The sequence below is a fragment of the Eretmochelys imbricata genome, chromosome 1 (assembly GCF_965152235.1).
Source record: "Eretmochelys imbricata isolate rEreImb1 chromosome 1, rEreImb1.hap1, whole genome shotgun sequence".
Classification (NCBI taxonomy): domain Eukaryota; kingdom Metazoa; phylum Chordata; order Testudines; family Cheloniidae; genus Eretmochelys; species Eretmochelys imbricata.
Genome location: NC_135572.1, coordinates 58,852,107 through 58,874,174, shown reverse-complemented (window position 1 = coordinate 58,874,174; position 22,068 = coordinate 58,852,107). Strand labels below are relative to the sequence as shown.

The 22,068-nt window shown below is 46.1% G+C and overlaps 1 protein-coding gene across 3 annotated transcripts in view; it reads left to right on the top strand.

Annotated features, from left to right (window-relative positions):
* The first annotated feature begins 12,279 nt into the window (after positions 1-12,279).
* The window catches only part of CDADC1 (cytidine and dCMP deaminase domain containing 1), a 28,071-nt gene continuing 18,282 nt past the window's right edge, over positions 12,280-22,068 (top strand). The window contains exons 1-3 of one of the 3 annotated variants that reach the window (XM_077811399.1): positions 12,407-12,515; positions 19,560-19,658; positions 20,601-20,695. In XM_077811399.1, the coding sequence (XP_077667525.1) occupies positions 19,586-19,658; positions 20,601-20,695 (168 nt within the window). In that variant the 5' untranslated portion in view covers positions 12,407-12,515; positions 19,560-19,585. Of the gene's footprint in view, positions 12,516-15,378; positions 15,451-19,559; positions 19,659-20,600; positions 20,696-22,068 lie in introns of those variants that run through there. The other 2 variants (XM_077811391.1, XM_077811409.1) reach the window with 2 other exon arrangements.

Here is a 22,068-nt window from a genome sequence, read left to right as displayed (position 1 = left end):
GCTAGCGGTTCTGCCTCAATTTTGTTAAAGTCACTGGCTCCAGTATGAGAATAGAAGTACATGTCAAAAACTTAACAAGTAAGGATGTCATATTGAAACCTCACACTGTCATTGCAAAAGGGCAAGCAGTTGAGTGTATAAAACCAGTGCCAGCCCAGGTTTCAGCAGCTTCAGCTAAAGAGAGAGATGGCATCATACTGTCACTTGACTTTGAAGGATCCCCTCTCAATGCTGTTGAGAGGAAAAGGATTGCTGAGACTATCAGTAAGGAAGCTTGTTAAGGTTTTTGCTGTTCATGATCTAGACTTCAGAAGAGTTTCAGTAGTGACACATCACACTGAATTCACAAATGTGTAACCCACACACCCTCTGGGTGTGGTGTTCTGTCCCATCTAGTGGCACCAAAACCACTTAAAAAGAGATAAAATGAGTCTGCTCTACAGCCTTAGATAACTGCCAGTTGGCTTTTAACTCATGCTGTAGAGGCTCATACACTAAGCTCCAGAGGCCCCAAGATCAATCCTGCCCGCTGGCGACCAGGGTTTGTCGGCGTTACAATGTGCCTTTTAAAGAAAGAACTAGAAGGGTTTCACCCTCAGATTTTTGAAGATCTACATCAGCATCAATGTGAGTTAGTGGGCTTTGGAGTGATAGAGGAAACATGTAGTCCATATGCATCACCTGTGGTGCTGGTGCATAAGAAGACAGATGCTCTTAGGATGGTGGTGGATTATAGAAAACTGAACGGCATTACCAGAAAGGATGCCTATCCATTACCCAGGATAGAAGAAACTTTTGCCTTACTGGCAGGATCTAAATGGTTTTCTGTATTGGATCTAAAGAGTGGATACTATCAAGTTCCAGTAGAGTTGACTGACTGTTCAAAGATGGCCTCACTACACCAGTTGGTAATTGGCAATTCAAAATGGTGCCTCGAGGTCTGACTAATGCTCCAGCTACCTTCCAATGAATGATGGAATGTATTATGTCTGGTATGAATCTCACAGAAGTTGTAGCACTCTTGGATGATTTAATCATATTTTCAGCCACTTTGGAAGAAAATGAACATCTCCTAAAAGTTTTGAAAAGACTTCAGGAATATGGTTTAAAACTTGCACCATCAAAGTGTAAATTATTTCAAACTTCAGTGAAATATCTTGGGCATATCATTTCACAAGATGGGATCTGTCCAGATAAACAGAAATCATGCTATCATCACTTGGCCAGTTCCAACTACTTCTGAGAACTTCGTAGATTCTTAGGATTTGCTGATTATTACCGAAGATTTGTAGAGGTACTCTATTATTGCAAAACCTTTGAATTCTCTTCTTGCTGGTGCTCCTAAAGGAAGTAGATGGAACAGAAAACAGCCACTTGAGAGTAGATGGGATGCGGCTTGCCAAGAGGCCTTTGAAACCTTGAAACAAAAGCTGGCTACTGCACCAGTTCTTGGGTTTGCTAATTGGAGGCTACCATATATTCTTCATACTGATGCCAGTACTACTGCATTAGGTGCAGCTTTGTATCAAATACAGGATGGGAAGTCATAAGTTATTGCCTATGCTGGTAGAAGATTGAGCAATAGTGAACATAATTATCCGGTTCACGAGTTAGAATTTCTAGCCTTGAAGTGGGCAGTTTGTGATAAGTTCCATGATTTCTTGTATGGAGCCAAATTTAAGGTAATGACTGATAACAGCCCTCTTACTTGCATCCGGAAGACTGCAAAGTTGGATGTGGCTGGCCACAGATGAGTGGCAGCCTTGTCATTATATAACTTTGATATCCTTTATAAGTCTGGCAAAGCCAATTCTGATGCTCTTCCTCAGTGACCGCATGGGATTCCAGGGATAGATTAAGATGACATGGAGTGGACGGAAACAATTGTTAAAATGTTTTCTCAAATTCATTCCAGTTCAGATGAGTGGGATAAGGAAGTCTGCAAAGCAGTTATGAAAGTTCACACAATACTCTGTAAATCTCATAAGGAAGATTTGGATACTGAAGAAGAAAGATTAATACTTGTCACTACAGGTTTCGTAGAGACCTTGCCTAGTAATGAAGAAAGCAAACCACGAGAGTTTCAGGATCCAAATCCTTGGCCAGGAAGACCCAGTGCTCCAGACTCAGTTCCTATTGACTGGAAAGTCTTACAATGATGTGACAAATATATAGCCCATGTGATTCACTTCCTGGAAGCCGGTTATAGACCAAAGCCGGAAGAGGAAAAGAAGGAAGAATATGAGACTCGGCTATATTTACGGGAGTGGCCCAAGCTTTTCCTTTCAAATGGGGTCTTGTACCGAAAAGCACAATGGAGAGGATATAGGCCAACTGGTAATCCCGTATACACATCGGGATAGAGTACTAGAAGGCATCCATGATGAAATGGGTCATCTTAGGACTGAGAGAACTTTGGAATTAGCTAGAGACTGATTTTATTGGCCTAGAATGACTAAAGCAGTAGAAAGAAAATGCCAAAACTGTGAGCGCTGTAGTGAAAGAAAAGCTCAAGTGGAAAAATCTGCTGAGCTTGTGAACATTAAAGTATATGCTCCCATGTGTTAGGATATAGATATTCAGGCCTGCCTGTAAAGGCCTGTACTTTAAGAATTTAGGTGTATTCTTATCACTTGGCTAGTTAGAGGTATAAAAGAAAGAATCAAAATCACTGTCTGCCAATGTAAGGTCCTTCTCTTACTGTGACAGTCTGGGGCCCTGTTCTTAGGCTAAGGCCTTTGGCTAAGCAGCAGAGGCAGCCATAAGCTGGGAAGCGAACGGTCACATCCTCACATTCCAAACTAGTCACATTGAAATAATTGGGCTGTTAGGCACTATCAGGACAGGATTGTATGCCTATCAGCTCCAGAGAAAGGGAAGTGCCTAGAAAATGTAAAAGAAAACTTAGTTTGATAGCATCCTGTCTGGCAAGAACTCACTTATCAATAGCTGGGATGTGAAATCCTCACTTCTGTATTGTCTTGCCATTATAGTTCCCACTTTGCTATTGTTTGTCTGTATAATCTCTGTCTGGTTCTGTGATTGTTCCTGTCTGCTGTATAATTAATTTTGCTGGGTGTAAACTAATTAAGGTGGTGGGATATAATTGGTTACATAATCATGTTACAATATGTTAGGATTGGTTAGTTAAATTTTAGTAGAATGATTGGTTAAGGTATAGCTAAGAATATTACTATATAAATTAGGGGCAAACAGGAAGTAAGTTGGGATTTGGAAATAAGGAAAAGGAACTTGTATTTAAGCTTGCTGGAAGTTTACCCCAATAAACATCGAATTGTTTGCACCTTCAGACTTCGGGTATTGTTGCTCTCTGTTCATGTGAGAAGGACCAGGGAAGTGGGAGAGTGAAGGAATAAGCTCTCTAACACCATGGAACTGGTTTGCATAGATTTTTTTTTTTATAAGCGTAGAGCCAGATGCTTCCAGGACTAAGAATATTCTTGTGGTGACTGATCATTTCACTAAGTATGCTCAGGCTTATCCAACTAAGGATGAGACAGCCAGAACTGTAGCAAGTGTGCTACGGGAAAATTTTATCCTTCACTATGGTTTTCCCTGATGGATCCATAGTGATCAAGGTGCCAACTTTGAATCAGAATTGATTATTGAGTTTTAAGTAAGATTGCTGGAGTAAAATCATGCACAACCCCTTATCCTCCCAGAGGAAATCCAGTGGAGAGGTTTAATCGTACTCTACTGAATATATTAGGCACTCTGGAAGAGCACAAGAAACTTCCTCCAGTTGGTTATGTTAAGCCATTAGTTCATGCCTAAACTGTACCAGAAATGATACTTTTTGATGTTTGGGAGGCAACCTATATTACCTATTGATTTGTGTTTTGGGGATTAAAGCTAGAGGATGACAAGAAGTGAGTCATCGGAAATATGTAAGAGATTTACAACACAGACTTTTTGTTACACATATGACCTACCTGCTAAAGAAAGTGATGAAAGATGGGGGTTTTAGGCATTGAAGAAGGGCAATTGAACTCTAGCCCACCTAAAGATTACACAGGTACAGGTGTTCTAAGCAAACCAGCCTGAAAAGAGGGCTCAGGGTGATGACTAAGTGTGAGAACATAACATAAGAACGGCCACACTGTGTCAGACCAAAGGTCCATCTAGCCCAATATTCTGTCTTCCGACAGTGGCCAATGCCCGGTGCTTCAGAGGGAATGAACAGACAGTAGCATAGCTAGGGGGGAGCAGGGCAGTGGCCGCTCCCGCACCGAGCAGAAGTGGCGCCTTTTTAATTCTTAGGCAACTTTTAAATTTTTAGTCACCCGGCGGTGCTCCGGGTCTTGGGCGGCAGGTCAGGCGGCACGCCGGGTCTTCAGCAGCACTTTGGCATCGGGTCCTTCAGTCACTCTGATCTTCAGCGGCATTGCGGTGGCGGGGGGGGGGGGGTCCTTCAGTGCCACCGAAGACCGGAGCGAGTGAAGGACCCAACACCGAAACACTGCTGAAGACCCGGAGCACCGCCTGACCCACCACCCAAGACCTGGAGCGCCGCCGGGTAAGTACTAGCGGGTGGTGCCTTTTTTTTAATCTCCGCTCCCCCTGTTTTCTCCACCTGGCTACGCAGGTGAACAGAAGGGTAATCATCAAGTGATCCATCCCCTGTCGCTCATTCCCAGCCCCTGGCAAACAGAGGCTCAGGACACCATTCCTGTCCATCCTGGCTAATAGCCATTGATGGACCTATTCTCCATGAATTTATCTAGTTCTTTTTTGAACTCTGTTATCGTCTTAGCCTTCACAACATCCTCTGGCAAGGAGTTCCACAGTTGTGTGAAGAAATACTTCCTTTTGTTTGTTTTAAACTTGTTGCCTATTCATTTCATTTGGTGACCCCTAGTTCTTGTATTATAAGAAGGAATAAATAACACTTCCTTATTTACTTTCTCCACGCCAGTCATGAGTTTATAGACCTCTATCATATCCCACCTTTAGTCTTCTCTTTTCCACGCTGAAAAGTCCCAGCCATATGAATCTCTCCTCATATGGAAGCTGTTCCAAACTCCTAATAATCTTGTTGCCCTTTTCTGTACCTTTTCCAATTCCAACATATATTTTTTGAGATGGGGCAACCACATCTGCATGCAGTATTCAAGATGTGGGCGTACCATGGATTTATATAGAGGCAATATGATATTTTCTGTCTTATCTATCCCTTTCTTCATGATTCTCAACATTCTGTTAGCTTTTTTGACTGCCACTGCACATTGAGTGAATGTTTTCAGAGAACTATCCACCATGACTCCAAATCTCTTTCTTGAATGGTAACAGCTAATTTAGACCTCATCATTTTTTACGTATAGTTGGGATTTTGTTTTACAATGTGCATTACTTTGAATTTATGAACATTGAGTTTGAGTTTGATCTGCCATTTTGAGCCCTCAGTAACGATCAGTCCATGGATATCTTCAGGAAGTACAGTAGAAAGGGGAACTGCAAAAAATAGACTGTCAGGAAAACTAGATGGTGCTGATTCATATAGCCAGCTACCATCAAAATGGTCCAGCAGAATAACCTAAGTAAATAATTACTGTATCAAAAGGTTAATATGATGTCAACCTATAACATACTCCTGCATTTTGTATCAGAGAGATTTGAGAGCCAGGTAAACTGCACGGTTTTGGAAGAAACTAAGTCATAGATGGCTACTTTGCAACCAAAAACATCAATGGGGAGATCTAAGTAAATGCTAAGAGAAATGCAGCTCACCTGATGAATTAGGCTGAATTCAAAATGGGTTTTCCTAGTACATTTCAACACAGGAAGTTTTAGAAACACACTTTCTGTAATCCATCAGATCAAAAACTGGAGACAATCACCTTGCTTCAGCTGGGTTGAGTGTACCAGTGGTTGTTTTTAAAAGGGGGAAAAGTGCAAGATATGGGACTGACATCTGGGATCTTTGGTTATCTGTTCTGCTCGGCACTCACAGCTGCTGCAAAAGAGATGGAGTGGAATCTGGACTACTTCACAAGCAAGAGAAGTTCCAGCTTTCCAAGACTCTCTGAAACAGAATTCACTGTAGGGGTTCTACTAAGTAAAACAGGTTCCAGTGGAGAATGTAGGGTTTGGTGATCCATCTGTTAGAGTGGTCACCCAGGGACAAACTGCAGCCCTGAATAGAGTAGTAAGCTTTCTCTAGGACTCCGTCACTGAAGCACATCTGGGGTCAAGATCTGGGAATGGACTTAGCTTGCCTTTAAGCTGCTGTTTCAGCTGTTTGACAACTAGAAGCTTTGTTGGTCAAATGTAGAAGCAGTGTGCTGTAAGTAAAAGGAATAATAGCTAAGGTATGAGTCTATGTATTTCCACAGTGCCAATCAAAGTAGAATTTACATAAGACTCAGATACATTCTGCCAAAAGAACAATGCCCTCCTCTGCTCCCTTGACTTGGTTGTTCTCTGCAAGCTTATTTTTGATAGCCATCTTCCAGAAAGATGTTGCCATACCATTCTGCAGCTCCATTACAGGGACAGACCTTGTTCAAATGAGTGTTTAGCTTTATATATTAGAGATGACAATATTCAGGCGTATCCTGATCCCTGGTGTTCAAGAATTCCACCGCTCTCTTCCAAGAATACCTATTCATGCCTCTAAAAGGTTCAGCCAGGGAACCAGCAGCTGGAATGCACCTTTTAAATCACAGTTTTTGCTGTGGGGCACAATGGAGAAGCAGCTAGTGAGTCATCTTGGTTCAAGTCACGTACGCACTTTTGACAATCCAATCCTGTGCCTAATGATGAATTTAGGACCATAACTGTGAGGACCCAGGTTGGAATATTTTGATTTGGATCAACAAACAACTAGTAATAGGTATCCGTTCCTCAGCATAGCTGAAACACTGGATGAACTTAATAGAGCAACATTTTTCATGAGTGTTGATGTGGTTACAAGATATCACCAGAAGATGGACAAGGCATATTTGGTTTACCCTATGCCTGTTTTTAATATATAGTATCTCCCATTTGGTCTTAACACTACACCTTTCAGAGAGTAAACAACCCAGGGGGATGCTGAAGCTGTATTTGTTAACCTGAATGATTTTATTTGCATCCATAAAGAGTAGCCAGAGCTTTCAGAAATGTTTAGAAAGTAATTTTTACGTATGCAGAGGAGTTCATCTTAAAAGATTTGATAGTAAGTGCTGCTTTGCATGGTAGAGAAAGAGGTTTTCGGTAATACTGTTAGCGAAGAAGGATTAGAGCTCTAAAGAGAAGAAATATAAGTGCAATGCAGAACTGCAGGAACGCAGCAAGTTCCTACACTGAAATAGATTTTTATCTGAAATTCCTAAAAGGTTTTACAGAAATAACTACTTTGATCATATCACCAGAGAGATCTTTGCTTATTCTGCAGCAAATTCTAGTCTTTCAAGGGGTTCAGATGTGATGCCTTAAATATACAACTTTAAAGCCATAGAGCCAAATAATCCAGTTCTTTCCATATATGACAGTGGTCTTTGTATTTAGACACCGAAAGGGCTTGACAACCCCTGGCAGGTGGAAGTAGGAAATTTAATCCAAGAGTCCCAGATCCTTGCTCCACACAGTGTTACAATGCCTAGCCCCTAGGAGGTGGACTCCTAAGCACTAGAGTTTTCAACCCCAGGGTAGGTGTCCAGGCTCCCCATACAATGCAGGGGAAGAGGGGAATGGGAAGAGGAGAGGGGTTTAGGACCCTAAGTGACTGACTTGGTGCGCCTCTCTTATCAGCATCCCACCATTCAGGAACCTCAGTTGTGAATCCTCTCCTGGAGTTAGGCCCCTAACAGAGATCAGCTGCTTAGGTAGCGCATGTCCTAGCAATCAAAAATGTCTCTTTCTTTCTGTCTCCTATTCCAGCATGATACCTCTCATGCTTTCTCTGCATCTCCCTGTGCGAGGCTGTCTCTTGCACAAGCCCTCTGCTGCCACCTACTGCACGGTGGCCTGTGGGTGCTGGCAGGTAACAGGTATTGGTTGTACTCAGAGCACACCTATGGAATGAGGCATCACTGGTAAAATAAGTATTCCCCTGCCTAATCTGAGAATCCTGATTCTGGGCCTCCAGCATGTCACCTTGAGCTAGGATTCTAAGCAGTTTATTAGCTGTGGGGAGATGTCAGTGCTCACTTATGGAACATAGCACATTTAAAGTGCTCTGAAAGAACCTAACAGTGTAACATTCCAATAAGCCACATATAATACATAAGAGTTTAGAACCACGTCTGTAGCATTCATCATCAGGTGGCAAGCGCTTCTTTTAAGAAGAGACAATTAAAAAGTTTAAGATCTATTTAATTGGTGTGATAAATAGTGGATAGTTTAATTTGACACGTTATACTTCACTTTCTACACTCAACTGCTTACTAGCTCTGAGTTGCCTGGAGGGATCAAAACAGTTTCTATTATTAATATAGGGGTGCAGATTTTCAGTAATACTCTGGGGATTAAATTGAATTTTCTTTTTCAAGGTAGAGAGTGAAATAATAGTTTCACTGACTGCTCCCCTGGACTTCAATAGGAGCAGGCGCAGATCTTGTCTCACTTTGAATTGGATCAATTATTGATAAAGAACAGATGCAGCAATAATGTCAGATGGTTTGTTAGCACTAACCATCATTTTTTGCTGCACATTTCCCAAGTGCTGTCACATTTGTCTTAGGAAATTAACTTACATTTATTTCTCTGATTTGGCCTCTGTCCGTTACTCATGATATTACTTCAGTAGTTTACTGTGAAGTGTGAAAGTTCGGTTTATTTTAAGACCATATTCTCAGCTCAGTATTGTTTTCCATCTTCTCAACTAAGTACTGTTGTACTTTTATTAAGTAGGTCACATAATGGCAGCTGATAGGTTTGTACAGAGAAGACTGAATTTAAAATTATCTGCCCGGAGAGACAACATCTATAAACAAAACCCCCGACCTAGACTCTCCTGCCCTAAACCAGCAGGCTTGGCCATTTGGCATAGCTAGTCCTCACCTGGAGAGTCCTAAATCATCCATACTACTGAAGTCAATCAGAGTGCAGTATGGGAGGGAGAGGACTGCATGATCAGCCCTTTATTCATTATTAACTCTCAAAACAATAGCCAATTGTTTCTTATAATTTAGTACTTAACTTATAGTTCTTCCTGGAGGTCCTTCCCATCACTACAGAAAACACTTTAAAAGGGACTGGGAGGAGGTTTTTTGTGCCAGCATGAAGTAAGCTGCAGAAATGTGAGAACCATAAGCAAAGAAATAAGAAAACTCAGCATGTACTGTTGTTCCCCAAAATTAAAGTGGATTACTAGGCACATATAGTAAAAATATTTCTTTTTTTAGACCGTCCATTTAATGTTCTATAGGCCATACTCGTTAAAAAAAATCTGGTTTCAGGTGGAAGTAAAGGTAACTATAACAAATTTTTAAAAATATAACAAATGAAAGAAAGGGGAAGTTGATAGCACTGAATATAAATCAGAAGCTAGGACTTGCATAAATGTGCTAAGGAAAACAAAGGGACACAAGGTGAAAACTTTGGCCAGTAGAGTTAAGGACAGTAAGGAGGAGTTTTTTTAAGTATATTAGCAACAAAAAGACCCCTAACAATGGTATTAGTTGATTACTAGATGGAGATGGTAGAATTACCAGTACTGATGCACAAAAAGCAAAAGTGTTCAATGGATATTTTTGTTTTGTATTTGGGGAAAAAAACAGATGATGCAGTCATACCATATGAGAACACACTTTCCATTCCACTAGTACCTCAGGAGGATATTTAATAGCAGCTACTAAAGTTAAACATTTTAAATCAGCAGGTCCAAATAATTGACATCCAATGGTTTTTAAAGAGCTGGCCGATGAGCTTACTGGACCATTAACTCTCATTTTCAATAAGTCTTTGAACAATGGGGAAGTTCGATAACCCAGGTAATTATAGGCCTGTCAGTCTGATGCTGATTCTGGCTGGGTGAGATAATGGAGCTGCTGATACAGTATTTGATTAATAAAGAATTAAAAGGAGGGTAATATAAATAATGCCAATGAACATGGAAAATAGACCCCGTCAAACTAACTTAATATCTCTTTTTGATTCAATTACAAGTTTGGTTGATAAAGGTAATAGTGTTGATGTAATATGCATAGGTTTCTATAAGGTATTTGACTGGGTACCACATAACATTTTAAGTAAACTAGAAAGATATAAAATTAACAGGGCACACATTAAATGGATTAAAAGCTGGTTAACTGATATGTCTCAAAATATAACTGTAAATGGGGGGAATCATCATTGAATGGATGTGTTTCTAGTGGGAACCTGTAGGGTGAGTTCTTGGCTCTATGTTATTTAACATTTTTATCAATGACCTGGGAGAAAACATAAAATCATTGTATGCACCTGACAAAAATTAGGGGAGTGCTAAATAAGGAAGAGGACAGGTCACTGATTCAGAGCAATCGGGATTGCTTGGTGAACTGAGCTCAAGAAAACAATATGTATTTTAATATGGCTAAACATACACGTAGGAAAAAGGAACATAGGCCACCCTTACACAAGGGAGGACTCCTGTCTAGGAAGAAGAGACTCTGAAAAAGATTTTGGTGTCATGGTGGGAATCAGCTGAACATGACCGCTCACAGTGAGATGTTGTGGCCAAAAGGGCTAATAGAAATGTATTCTTTGGATTATGTGATGCGGTGTCCACCCCACAGAGGACTGGAAGGGGTTAATGTGGGCAGGCATGCCTATTAACTCCACAGACTGCACCTGGAGGGAAAGCCAGGGAACAAGGATTCATTACAAGCAGGTTCAGCTGTGCAGGAATAGATGAGGCTCCTATTAAGCCAGGAAGCTGGTAACAAATGGGGGTTGCTGCTGGGAAAGGGCACTCACTTTTTGGAAGAAGGGAAGTGTGTTTGGGGCCTATAAAGAGATTTGGCCCATGGTTACTCCCTGGGATGAGGGAGCAGAGAGGCTGGCAAACCCCAGAGAGTGAGTGAGTGCTGGGATAGGAAGCAGCTCAGAGAGTAAGTAGCAAGGTTGGGGACTGAGCAGCCTTTGGCTGTTGCGTTGACTCCCTGGACTGGAACCCAGAGTAGAGAGCAGGCCCGAGTTCCCCTACCCACCACTGGGGAAGTGGCACCAGCAGGGCAGTGAACGGGAGAGACTGTCTAAGTCACCATGGGAGTGACAGAGGATTTGAGGGACTGAACTCCAGAAGGGGGAAACACATAACAGGCTAAATGACTGAGTCACGAAGAGGACACTGCGGTTCCTGGAGTGAGAGAGGGGCTGTAGACCATAAGAACAGTCATACTGGGTCAGACCAAAGCTCCATCTATCCCAGTATCTTGTCTTCCAACAGTGGCCAATGCCAGGTGCTCCAGAGGGAATGAACAGAACAGGTAATCATCAAGTGATCCATCCCCTGCCACCCATTCCCAGCTTCTGGCAAACAGAGGCTTAGGCCACCATCCCTGCTCATCCTGGTTAATAGCCATTGATGGACCTATCCTCCATGAAATTATCTAGTTCTTTTTTGAACCCTGTTATAGTCTTGGCCTCCACAACATCCTCTGGCAAAGAGTTCCACAAGTTGACTGTGAGTTGTGTGAAAAATTTCTTCCTTTTGTTTTAAACCCGCTGCCTATTAATTTCATTTGGTGGCCCCTAGTTCCTGTGTTATGGAAGGAGTAAATAACACGTCCCTATTTACTTTCTCCACCCCAGTCATGATTTTATAGACCGCTATCATATCCCCTCCTTAGTCATCTCTTTTCCAAGCTGAAAAGGCCCAGTCTTATTAATCTCTCCTCATGCGGAAGCCTTGCCATACCCCAGAAGGCTGGGTGTTGTGTGCAATGGCTGAACTGTGACAGGGCAGCACTGGAGTGCCCCGGGTACAGCCTAGAGCCAGGCGGTGGGGAAGAGCCTGTTGGTGGTGTCTGGGAGCTGCACAGGAGAGAGTTTTGTGACAGCAGCTGCACGGAAGGGCGGGCACAGAGCTGCGCCGTTTGCAGGGCTAGTATATCCCGCAGCAAGCCAGCCCGGGGCCACGCGCGGCTGAGGGGAACCGTCAGAAACCATCAACCACCCGATACCCACAGCGGCCCGCTCAGCTCCCCGCCGCCCCCAGCCCGCCCTGCTCCGCCAGGCCCCGCCCACGCCGAGCCCAGCAAAGGAGGCTCAGTGGAGTGACTTCACCCCCCACCCCGAACCAGCCGGCCCCGCCCCTTCGCGGAGAAGGCCCAGGCTGCGTGACGGCGTCACGCGGGGCGCCCGCTGGAGGTGCTGACGCAAGAGCTCGCGCCGCGCTAGCTCGTTGGCGGGGGTTTGCGGCCACAGCAGCTATGTGGGGCGGAGCTGAGTCGCCGGAGCCGGGCGAGCCGCTAGTGGGTGGGTGAGGCCAGCGAGACCGATGCAAAGTGCGGGGGGTCCCGGCGATGGACGACAAGTGGCGGCCGGGCGGAGATCGCGCTCCGCGGGCACCCAGACCGACAGCGTCTCAGGTGGGAGCCCCTTCTCCTTCCCCTCCCCACCCCGGCACCTAGACCGACAGCGTCTCAGGTGGGCGCCCCTTCTCCTCCCCCCCCCGCCCCGGCACCCAGACCGACAGCGTCTCAGGTGGGCGCCCCTTCTCCTCCCCCCCCCGCCCCGGCACCCAGACCGACAGCGTCTCAGGTGGGCGCCCCTTCTCCCCCCCCCCCCGCCCCGGCACCCAGACCGACAGCGTCTCAGGTGGGCGCCCCTTCTCCCCCCCCCCCGCCCCGGCACCCAGACCGACAGCGTCACAGGTGGGCGCCCCTTCTCCCCCCCCCGCCCCGGCACCCAGACCGACAGCGTCACAGGTGGGCGCCCCTTCTCCTTCCCCTCCCCACCCCGGCACCCAGACCGACAGCGTCTCAGGTGGGCGCCCCTTCTCCTCGCGCCCCTTCTCCTCCCCCCCCCCCGGCACCCAGACCGACAGCGTCTCAGGTGGGCGCCCCTTCTCCTCCCCCCCCCGCCCCGGCACCCAGACCGACAGCGTCTCAGGTGGGCGCCCCTTCTCCTTCCCCTCCCCACCCCGGCACCCAGACCGACAGCGTCTCAGGTGGGCGCCCCTTCTCCTTCCCCTCCCCACCCCGGCACCCAGACCGACAGCGTCACAGGTGGGCGCCCCTTCTCCTTCCCCTCCCCACCCCGGCACCCAGACCGACAGCGTCTCAGGTGTGCGCCCTTTCTCCTTCCCCTCCCCACCCCGGCACCCAGACCGACAGCGTCACAGGTGGGCGCCCCTTCTCCTTCCCCTCCCCGCCCCGGCACCCAGACCGACAGCGTCTCAGGTGGGCGCCCCTTCTCCCCCCGCCCCGGCACCCAGACCGACAGCGTCTCAGGTGGGCGCCCCTTCTCCTTCCCCCCCCCGCCCCGGCACCCAGACCGACAGCGTCACAGGTGGGCGCCCCTTCTCCTTCTCCCCCCCCCCCCGGCACCCAGACCGACAGCGTCTCAGGTGGGCGCCCCTTCTCCCCCCGCCCCGGCACCCAGACCGACAGCGTCTCAGGTGGGCGCCCCTTCTCCTTCCCCCCCCCGCCCCGGCACCCAGACCGACAGCGTCACAGGTGGGCGCCCCTTCTCCTTCCCCCCCCCCCGCCCCGGCACCCAGACCGACAGCGTCTCAGGTGGGCGCCCCTTCTCCTCCCCCCCCCCGCCCCGGCACCCAGACCGACAGCGTCTCAGGTGGGCGCCCCTTCTCCTCCCCCCCCCGCCCCGGCACCCAGACCGACAGCGTCTCAGGTGGGCGCCCCTTCTCCTCGCGCCCCTTCTCCCCCCCCCCCCCCCGGCACCCAGACCGACAGCGTCTCAGGTGGGCGCCCCTTCTCCCCCCCCCGCCCCGGCACCCAGACCGACAGCGTCTCAGGTGGGCGCCCCTTCTCCCCCCCCCGCCCCGGCACCCAGACCGACAGCGTCTCAGGTGGGCGCCCCTTCTCCCCCCCCCCCGCCCCGGCACCCAGACCGACAGCGTCTCAGGTGGGCGCCCCTTCTCCCCCCCCCCGCCCCGGCACCCAGACCGACAGCGTCTCAGGTGGGCGCCCCTTCTCCCCCCCCCCGCCCCCGGCACCCAGACCGACAGCGTCTCAGGTGGGCGCCCCTTCTCCCCCCCCCCGCCCCCGGCACCCAGACCGACAGCGTCTCAGGTGGGCGCCCCTTCTCCCCCCCCCGCCCCCGGCACCCAGACCGACAGCGTCTCAGGTGGGCGCCCCTTCTCCTTCCCCCCCCCCGCCCCCGGCACCCAGACCGACAGCGTCTCAGGTGGGCGCCCCTTCTCCCCCCCCCGCCCCCGGCACCCAGACCGACAGCGTCTCAGGTGGGCGCCCCTTCTCCCCCCCCCCGCCCCCGGCACCCAGACCGACAGCGTCTCAGGTGGGCGCCCCTTCTCCCCCCCCCCGCCCCCGGCACCCAGACCGACAGCGTCTCAGGTGGGCGCCCCTTCTCCCCCCCCCGCCCCCGGCACCCAGACCGACAGCGTCTCAGGTGGGCGCCCCTTCTCCCCCCCCCCGCCCCCGGCACCCAGACCGACAGCGTCTCAGGTGGGCGCCCCTTCTCCCCCCCCCCGCCCCCGGCACCCAGACCGACAGCGTCTCAGGTGGGCGCCCCTTCTCCCTCCCCCCCCCCGCCCCCGGCACCCAGACCGACAGCGTCTCAGGTGGGCGCCCCTTCTCCTTCCCCCCCCCCGCCCCCGGCACCCAGACCGACAGCGTCTCAGGTGGGCGCCCCTTCTCCTTCCCCCCCCCCGCCCCCGGCACCCAGACCGACAGCGTCTCAGGTGGGCGCCCCTTCTCCTTCCCCCCCCCCGCCCCGGCACCCAGACCGACAGCGTCTCAGGTGGGCGCCCCTTCTCCTTCCCCCCCGCCCCCGGCACCCAGACCGACAGCGTCTCAGGTGGGCGCCCCTTCTCCTTCCCCGCCCCCGGCACCCAGACCGACAGCGTCTCAGGTGGGCGCCCCTTCTCCTTCCCCCCCCCCCCCCCCGGCACCCAGACCGACAGCGTCTCAGGTGGGCGCCCCTTCTCCTTCTCCCCCCCCCCCGGCACCCAGACCGACAGCGTCTCAGGTGGGCGCCCCTTCTCCTCCCCCCGCCCCGGCACCCAGACCGACAGCGTCTCAGGTGGGCGCCCCTTCTCCTTCTCCCCCCCCCCCCGCCACCCAGACCGACAGCGTCTCAGGTGGGCGCCCCTTCTCCTTCTCCCCCCCCCCCGCCCCGGCACCCAGACCGACAGCGTCTCAGGTGGGCGCCCCTTCTCCTTCTCCCCCCCCTCCGGCACCCAGACCGACAGCGTCTCAGGTGGGCGCCCTTTCTCCTCCCCCCCCCTCCCCCGGCACCCAGACCAACAGCGTCTCGGGTGAGCTCTCCTTAGTGCCCCTCTTACCTGGACCGCCCCACCCCAGCCCCGGACCGACATGTCAGGTGAGAGTTGCTCTGATACTTCTCTAGTCTGTGTCCCTGCCCCTCCCCTCGATATCCAGGTTGACGGCTAAGAGGGAGCCCATCTCCCCCACAGTGTGATCTTTCCACGCCTCCAGGACTGAGCCTGGCAGCATATCCAGCAAGAGCCTCCTTCTATCCCACTTGTGTCCACTCCCCAAACTGGAACCTACTCCCCAGCTCCTCGGTGTCCTCCATATCTAGAAGTTGATCAGCTAGGGCTGTGTGTCTTTCTAACAGATGTGCTGTAGTTCAAACGGCAGTTATAGGCTTGATGAAGAAATCATTGGGTGAGGTGCTTGGCTTGAGGTCAAGTGTGGCTTGAGGTCCTTAAAATCTGTGACTACAGTGGAGGAGGCTCCTCCTGTTGGGACATCAACAGCATGTCAACAGAGTCCTGTTTCAAAGAGCTTACAGTTAGATATATAAATACATAGAAGAAGGAAGAATACACTGGAAAACAAGATGTGTGGATGACTGTGTTCTTCTCTCTTTCCGTCCGCTCCCTTATCTCTTCGCACATCTTTTCAAATTATAATCTCATCTCAGTTTACGCTATGGTAAAATCTTTTCTAGGTAACTGGTCCTAATTTGCTATTGCAAGAGCTGTAAATGTAGGAGTATATATTCTCACGTATGTTAGCTGATCTTCCTTTTATAGTTCTTTGTTTACATGTTGCATATACTTTAAAATTATTTAATGATTAGAAATGTCACTTAGCTATCTATTAACTTTTGAGACACTTGTTAGGGAGTTTGTAGTCTATTTCTGCCTGGTAACTGCTCCTCTGGCAGGATGGCTTAGAGATTTTCCCATCATTCTTCTTGAAGTTTTCCTAGCATTACTAACAATGAGTGTCTCCCACAAAATTTTATTTATATGGTTTCCTGGTAAACCAATACTACTTACTTGAGTTTGGAATCTAGTTTTATTTTTTCCTTGTATTGTATATCTTAGCTGGGTTTTATGTCCCATGTACTTAATTATGAAGCATTCCTTTTCTTAAAAGTAACACTGTTGGAATTATTATTAATACAGGATATTACCGTGACACCAATTCAATCATAAATTCCTTTATTAAATCCGAGGGCCAAATGATACCTGAACAATTACTCTAGCCATGTCTAAAAATCTAAATATGCCTTCATATGCCTACAGGCATGATTCACCTATAACAGGGCCCAAACAGAGGTTTTGCAAAATAATCTTGCAAGAGTGTTATGAAATTGTAACTGAAACTAACTTTGATTGGCTTCAAATTTTCCCTCTCAGTGTTTGTGACCCAAATGTAGCAGGGGGAATAAGGTGTATGTGCAGACTGCCCACGAATACCACACTTATGTTGCCTGAGCACCATGGGAAATAAAGATGGTGCTGCTAAAGCTCTGCTTGAGAAGAGAACCATTCTCCCTTCTGCTTGAATTCCTCCCAGAAACCCAGTCCTTATGGTGGGTACAGATGGGAAGAAAACCCTCTATCCAGCCTTGGTTCTTTCTGCTGGTGTAAACTCTGGGAGTTTAATAACAAGGTTCTGTTTTCCTTGCTGTTGAGTAATACTGAAATGGAGGATAGTGTTACTTCCTGGATGACATTTTATGATGACTCAAAGCTTGGCTCCTATCTATTCCCAAGACTAATACTCTAGCCAAGAACTGCCCTTTGACACTGCTTTTGCCGAGTCTTGTAGTGGGGATGAGATCAACATCCCCAGGATTATTTGGGAGGACGATGGTGCTTTGATACACCTGCAAAGTTCTTTCAATAAATATACACTGGCAGCAGTTAAAAAAGAAAAGTGGCTTGATTTTTCAAAGGTTCTGAACTCTTGCAACTGACATTAACTTCAGTGGGTTGCATGTGTTCAGCACCTCTGAAAATCAGGTCACAATATGTTTGTTTAAGGTCCACCTTAACAGATATTTGGGGTTGCCTTTCAAACATATAATACAAGCTATCCATTGTGATACATGTTTTTGTTTACCATCTATAAGGAATATGTACTGGCTACAGGAGGGCTCTGAAATTCATAAATTCAATAGAAATATAGATTAATGGGATAAACTGTACAAGCCAAAATTACATGAAGAGTAGACCTATTTTACTGTTTTTCTTTAGAGAATGTGAGAACAGGAATTTCCTCACACTTGTTATATATTGCATAACTAGTGGGGGCCCGCAGGGATCAGTTCTAGGTCGGATTCTGTTCAGTATCTTCATCCATGATTTAGATAATGGTATAGAGAGTACACTTATAAAGTTTGCGGACGATACCAAGCTGTGAGGGGTTGCAAGTACTTTGGAAGATAGGATTAAAATTCAAAATGATCTGCAGAAATGGTCTGAAGTACATAGGATAAAATTCAATAAGGACAAATGCAAAGTACTCCACTTAGGAAGGAACAATCAGTTGCACACATACAAAATGGGAAATGACTACCTAGGATGGAGTACTGTGGAAAGGGATCGGGGGTTTATAGTGGAGCACAGGCTAAATATGAGTCAATAGTGTAACGCTGTTGCAAAAAAAGCAAACATCATTCTGGGATGTAGTAGCAGGAGTGTCGTAAGCAAGACGCGAGAAGTAATTCTTCCGCTCTACTCTGTGCTGATTAGGCCTCAACTGAAGTATTGTGTCCAGCTCTGGGTGCCACATTTCAGGAAAGATGTGGACAAATTGGAGAGAGTCCAGAGAAGAGCAACAAAAATGGTTAAAGGTCTACAAAACATGACTTATGAGATTGAAAAAATGGGGTTTGTTTAGTCTGGAAAAGAGAAGACTGAGAGGGGACATAACAGTTTTCAAGTACATAAAAGGTTATTACAAGGAGGAGGAAAAATTGTTCTTCTTAACCTCTGAGGATAGAACAAGAAGCAATGGGCTTAAATTGCAGCACAGGAGGTTTAGGTTGGACATTAGGAAAAACTTCCTAACTGTCAGGGTGGTTAAGCACTGGAATAAATTGCCTAGGGAGGTTGTGGAATCTCGATCATTAGGAGATTTTTAAGATGCTGTTAGACAAACACCTGTCAGGGATGGTCTAGATAATACTTAGTCCTGCCATGAGTGCAGGGGACTGGATTAGATGACCTCTTGAGATCCCTTCCAGTCCTATGATTCTATGATTGTTGCTGTAATGTGCACATATTACTTGTATTTGCATTGACTCTAATTAGCTCTGATGCTATTTATGATTCTTCTGTGGAGAGAACTCTAAAAACAAACTGTTGCTTTAAAAGGTCATTTTTATTGTGTTGTATGCAAACGCATTTCTTTACCTAATTTACTAATTGTCTCTCTATCTTGGTTCACATAACAGCACCTATTGCTACAGTATGCAAATAACTCCTCCCTCCCTCCTCCTCCCCCCCCCCGCCCCGGAGATAACATGAAAATAGGCCACTGGTCTAATTGTTCTTCCTACTTTCCCTGAGATAGTTAGGGCCGTTTTAAAAATAAATAAATAAAAATTCTCTCTTCTGTCCCTTCTTGCTTTCACTTTTTTCACCTTCCTTCCTTCCTGTAGGTGTTAAAAACGATGGGGGAAAGGATTGAGCCTTGTGGGACGTCACAGGTGACTGCTCTGAAGTGTAGAGGAGCATTTACTCATCACAGCTCTCCAAGCATCCCTAAAGGCGGGAATGGAGGCATATCAGAGCTGTTGTCTGAGGCAAAATAGTAGTGTGCTGTGCCAACTGTGTAAATGCTACAGACAGTCCCAAGACATCCTCCTATCTACGTATAGGGGGAGGTCATCCATCAGCACTACCAATACTGTATGTTCCAAGACCAGGCCTGGATATTGAATAGAAGGAGTCCCAGGTATTGGTGGTGGATAGGTGTGTTTGGAGGTGGCTCTTTCCTAATTTCATGGTTATCTTGATCAGAAATTGAATATTTCACACCAGGCTGTAGTTTGTAAGATCTGCTGGATCCAAAAATGGTTTCTTGAGAATTGACCAAACTGCGCGGTACATTTGACTAGTTTCAGTGGTGGTAACGGTCTGTTACCCAGGAGCACCTAGCAACTCTGCGATCTTTCACCACTTGTTAAAGGCATGTGTCCGACTCTCAGGAAATTATTTCTTTCAGCGTGTTTAATGTGCCTTTCTCCATGAATGTGCCGAATTCAGTGGGACTCAGTGTATGGTTGCTGCTCTCCACCCACAAGTGGGATGACTTCTGTGAAAAGTATGTTACCAGTTCCTCATGTTATACAGAGCTGGGTAGACAAAGCAATTTATGTTCCAGAAAAGTTCTGTGTAGTGGAATTTAGCCACAGCAATAGTAGAAGGAAAAGATCCACTAGGCTCTACACTGGCTAGTGTAGAATTTCTAGGAAATCTTTTTAGTTTATTTGCATCTAATCGTCTTTTCTGCCAAAATTTGTTTAATTTCCTTCTTGCTTCATTTGATGGAAATATCAGAAAAGCATGGTGATCTGTGGGGCTGGTGTTGGGGAGAGGTGAATTTAGGCACTAGTATTGCTATTGGCTACCGTGTGGTTATAATGCCTCACCAGCTCTCCCATTGCTTGGTCTATAGGACTAGGGAAAGTTTTTATGGTAATGTTTAGGTCATTAAAAGTCTGAAGGAATTCTTTTTTTTAAAAAAAAAGTCAGTTTTTACTTGTTTTTTGCTTTTCAGTTTTGGCAATATTAGGTGAAATTGCTCACTTTGTTGTTTTTCACTTTCAAGATCATACTGTTGCAATGTTTGAATTTTAAATTCTGCATATTTTACTGTTTTTGCTTGTATATTAATGGAACCATTTCTTAGTATTTATTACACTTTATATAAATACCCACTATGGTATTTCAATTTACACGTGTGTAAATTTAGAAACATATATTAAGTACATGCCAGTGTAAAACAGCTTACTACATTTTCTATAGAGGAAACATCAATATTAGTCATTGGCTTTATAAATGCTTGTTTTTACAAAATTTAATTTGGGGGCCAAATTTAAGTTGAAGATGACATTCAAGCTAAACTACCCTCCGGTGTGTATTAAGCAAAGTATTCCAACTTTTCTACCTATGCTATAGAACACCAGTTATGAGTCTTAGTCATTAAAACAATAAAAGATTTTTATCCGTTAATATTTATCTTTCATCTTTTTTCTGATGACAGGTCAAACACCAAGGCTTTCCAAAGTCAACCTTTTTACTTTGTTCAGTCTCTGGATGGAACTATTTCCCCCAATTGAGCAGCAAAAGAAATCACAGGTAAAAAATATTGCTTGTAGTTTTGTTGTTCTTCCTGAACAGATGCTAACATTTAGGCTGTGAATACACTTAACCAGACTGTTGTGTGTTATCATTTACACATATAATAAATACTTTCCAGGTACTTTTTAAAAGTACAAAAATTTCATTGATCATATTTCTGACCATTTTTTCTTCTGTAGTAAATGGCAGGAGGAATAAAAGCAGAACCTGAAAGCAAAAATTTAAAACTATCTATTCACCATCTAAACTTAAATGTAATTATATATTTTTGTTTTGTTTCTATCCGAACTTTGTTCAAACAATAGGATTATTGTAAAGGCTCTTCTGTCTAAGGTACTAATGATGCTATAGCAGAAAACAGTTGAAATGTCATATGTTCTACAATAGATAAGTAAATCCAATCAGCAATATTAACTTTGGTCATATGATGTCCAGAATAAAAAATGGGGCCGAAACGCTAATGAACCTCTTGAGACTGGTGGCCCCCTGTATTTTTCAGCGAATGTTACGATGTGTTGCCATGTGATGATTTCTTGAACTGTCTATACCTTACTCAGATGGTAAGATGGTATGGGGTGTATGCTGATGTAGTGTTATGGCAAACATTAGAAAAACATTATGATGTTGTTTGGAGTCTACATCCATGGATTTTCCTGTAGTCCTCCAAGCTGGCCTTAAAAACATGGATCCCATGGACAGAGCAGACTCTCTTTTTAAAACACATACCTTCTTGTATAGTTATAGGAAACTCATTTTAAAACCAAACTCTTGATTGAATGGAGCCATTTGAAATGTCCGTTTTTAAGGCTAGAATATCTGGGTGTTAGTGAAAAGGGTCAACTGGTCTCCTGGATAACTAAAAGACAGTGATGCTTCAATTCGAGGTGTCTTTTGTAAGCACCTTGTTACAGGGTTCTCTCTAAGCAATCCCTTTGGGATCAAGGATTTTGTTGCTCTTCTTTAAAAATAATTAACTTTTTATACGATGCATACCTATATGCCAACTGATGGAGTCTAAGATAAATCTTAATGTACTCCTCTAGTCTAGTGCCAATACTTTAAATGAAGAAACAACATTTACACTTATGTAAAACTGCTTCAAGGGGAAACGGCATTTTGCACAATCTGAAAATAGAAAAGAATACAGTAAAATACAGCTCATGTATAAACTAGAACAGGAAAAGGAGGGTAAAATAAAAATTGGTAATAATTAGAAATCTGACCCAAGCCTCCCAGTTTAACTAACTTGCTGTTCTAGGGTATTCAAACCTACTCTCTGATTCTGCTTTTGATAGAGATATGGGCTTCTTATGAAGTTTGAACCCAAATTCAAACTTAGACAAAGTTACTAGAAGAGGGCAGGTGGTAGA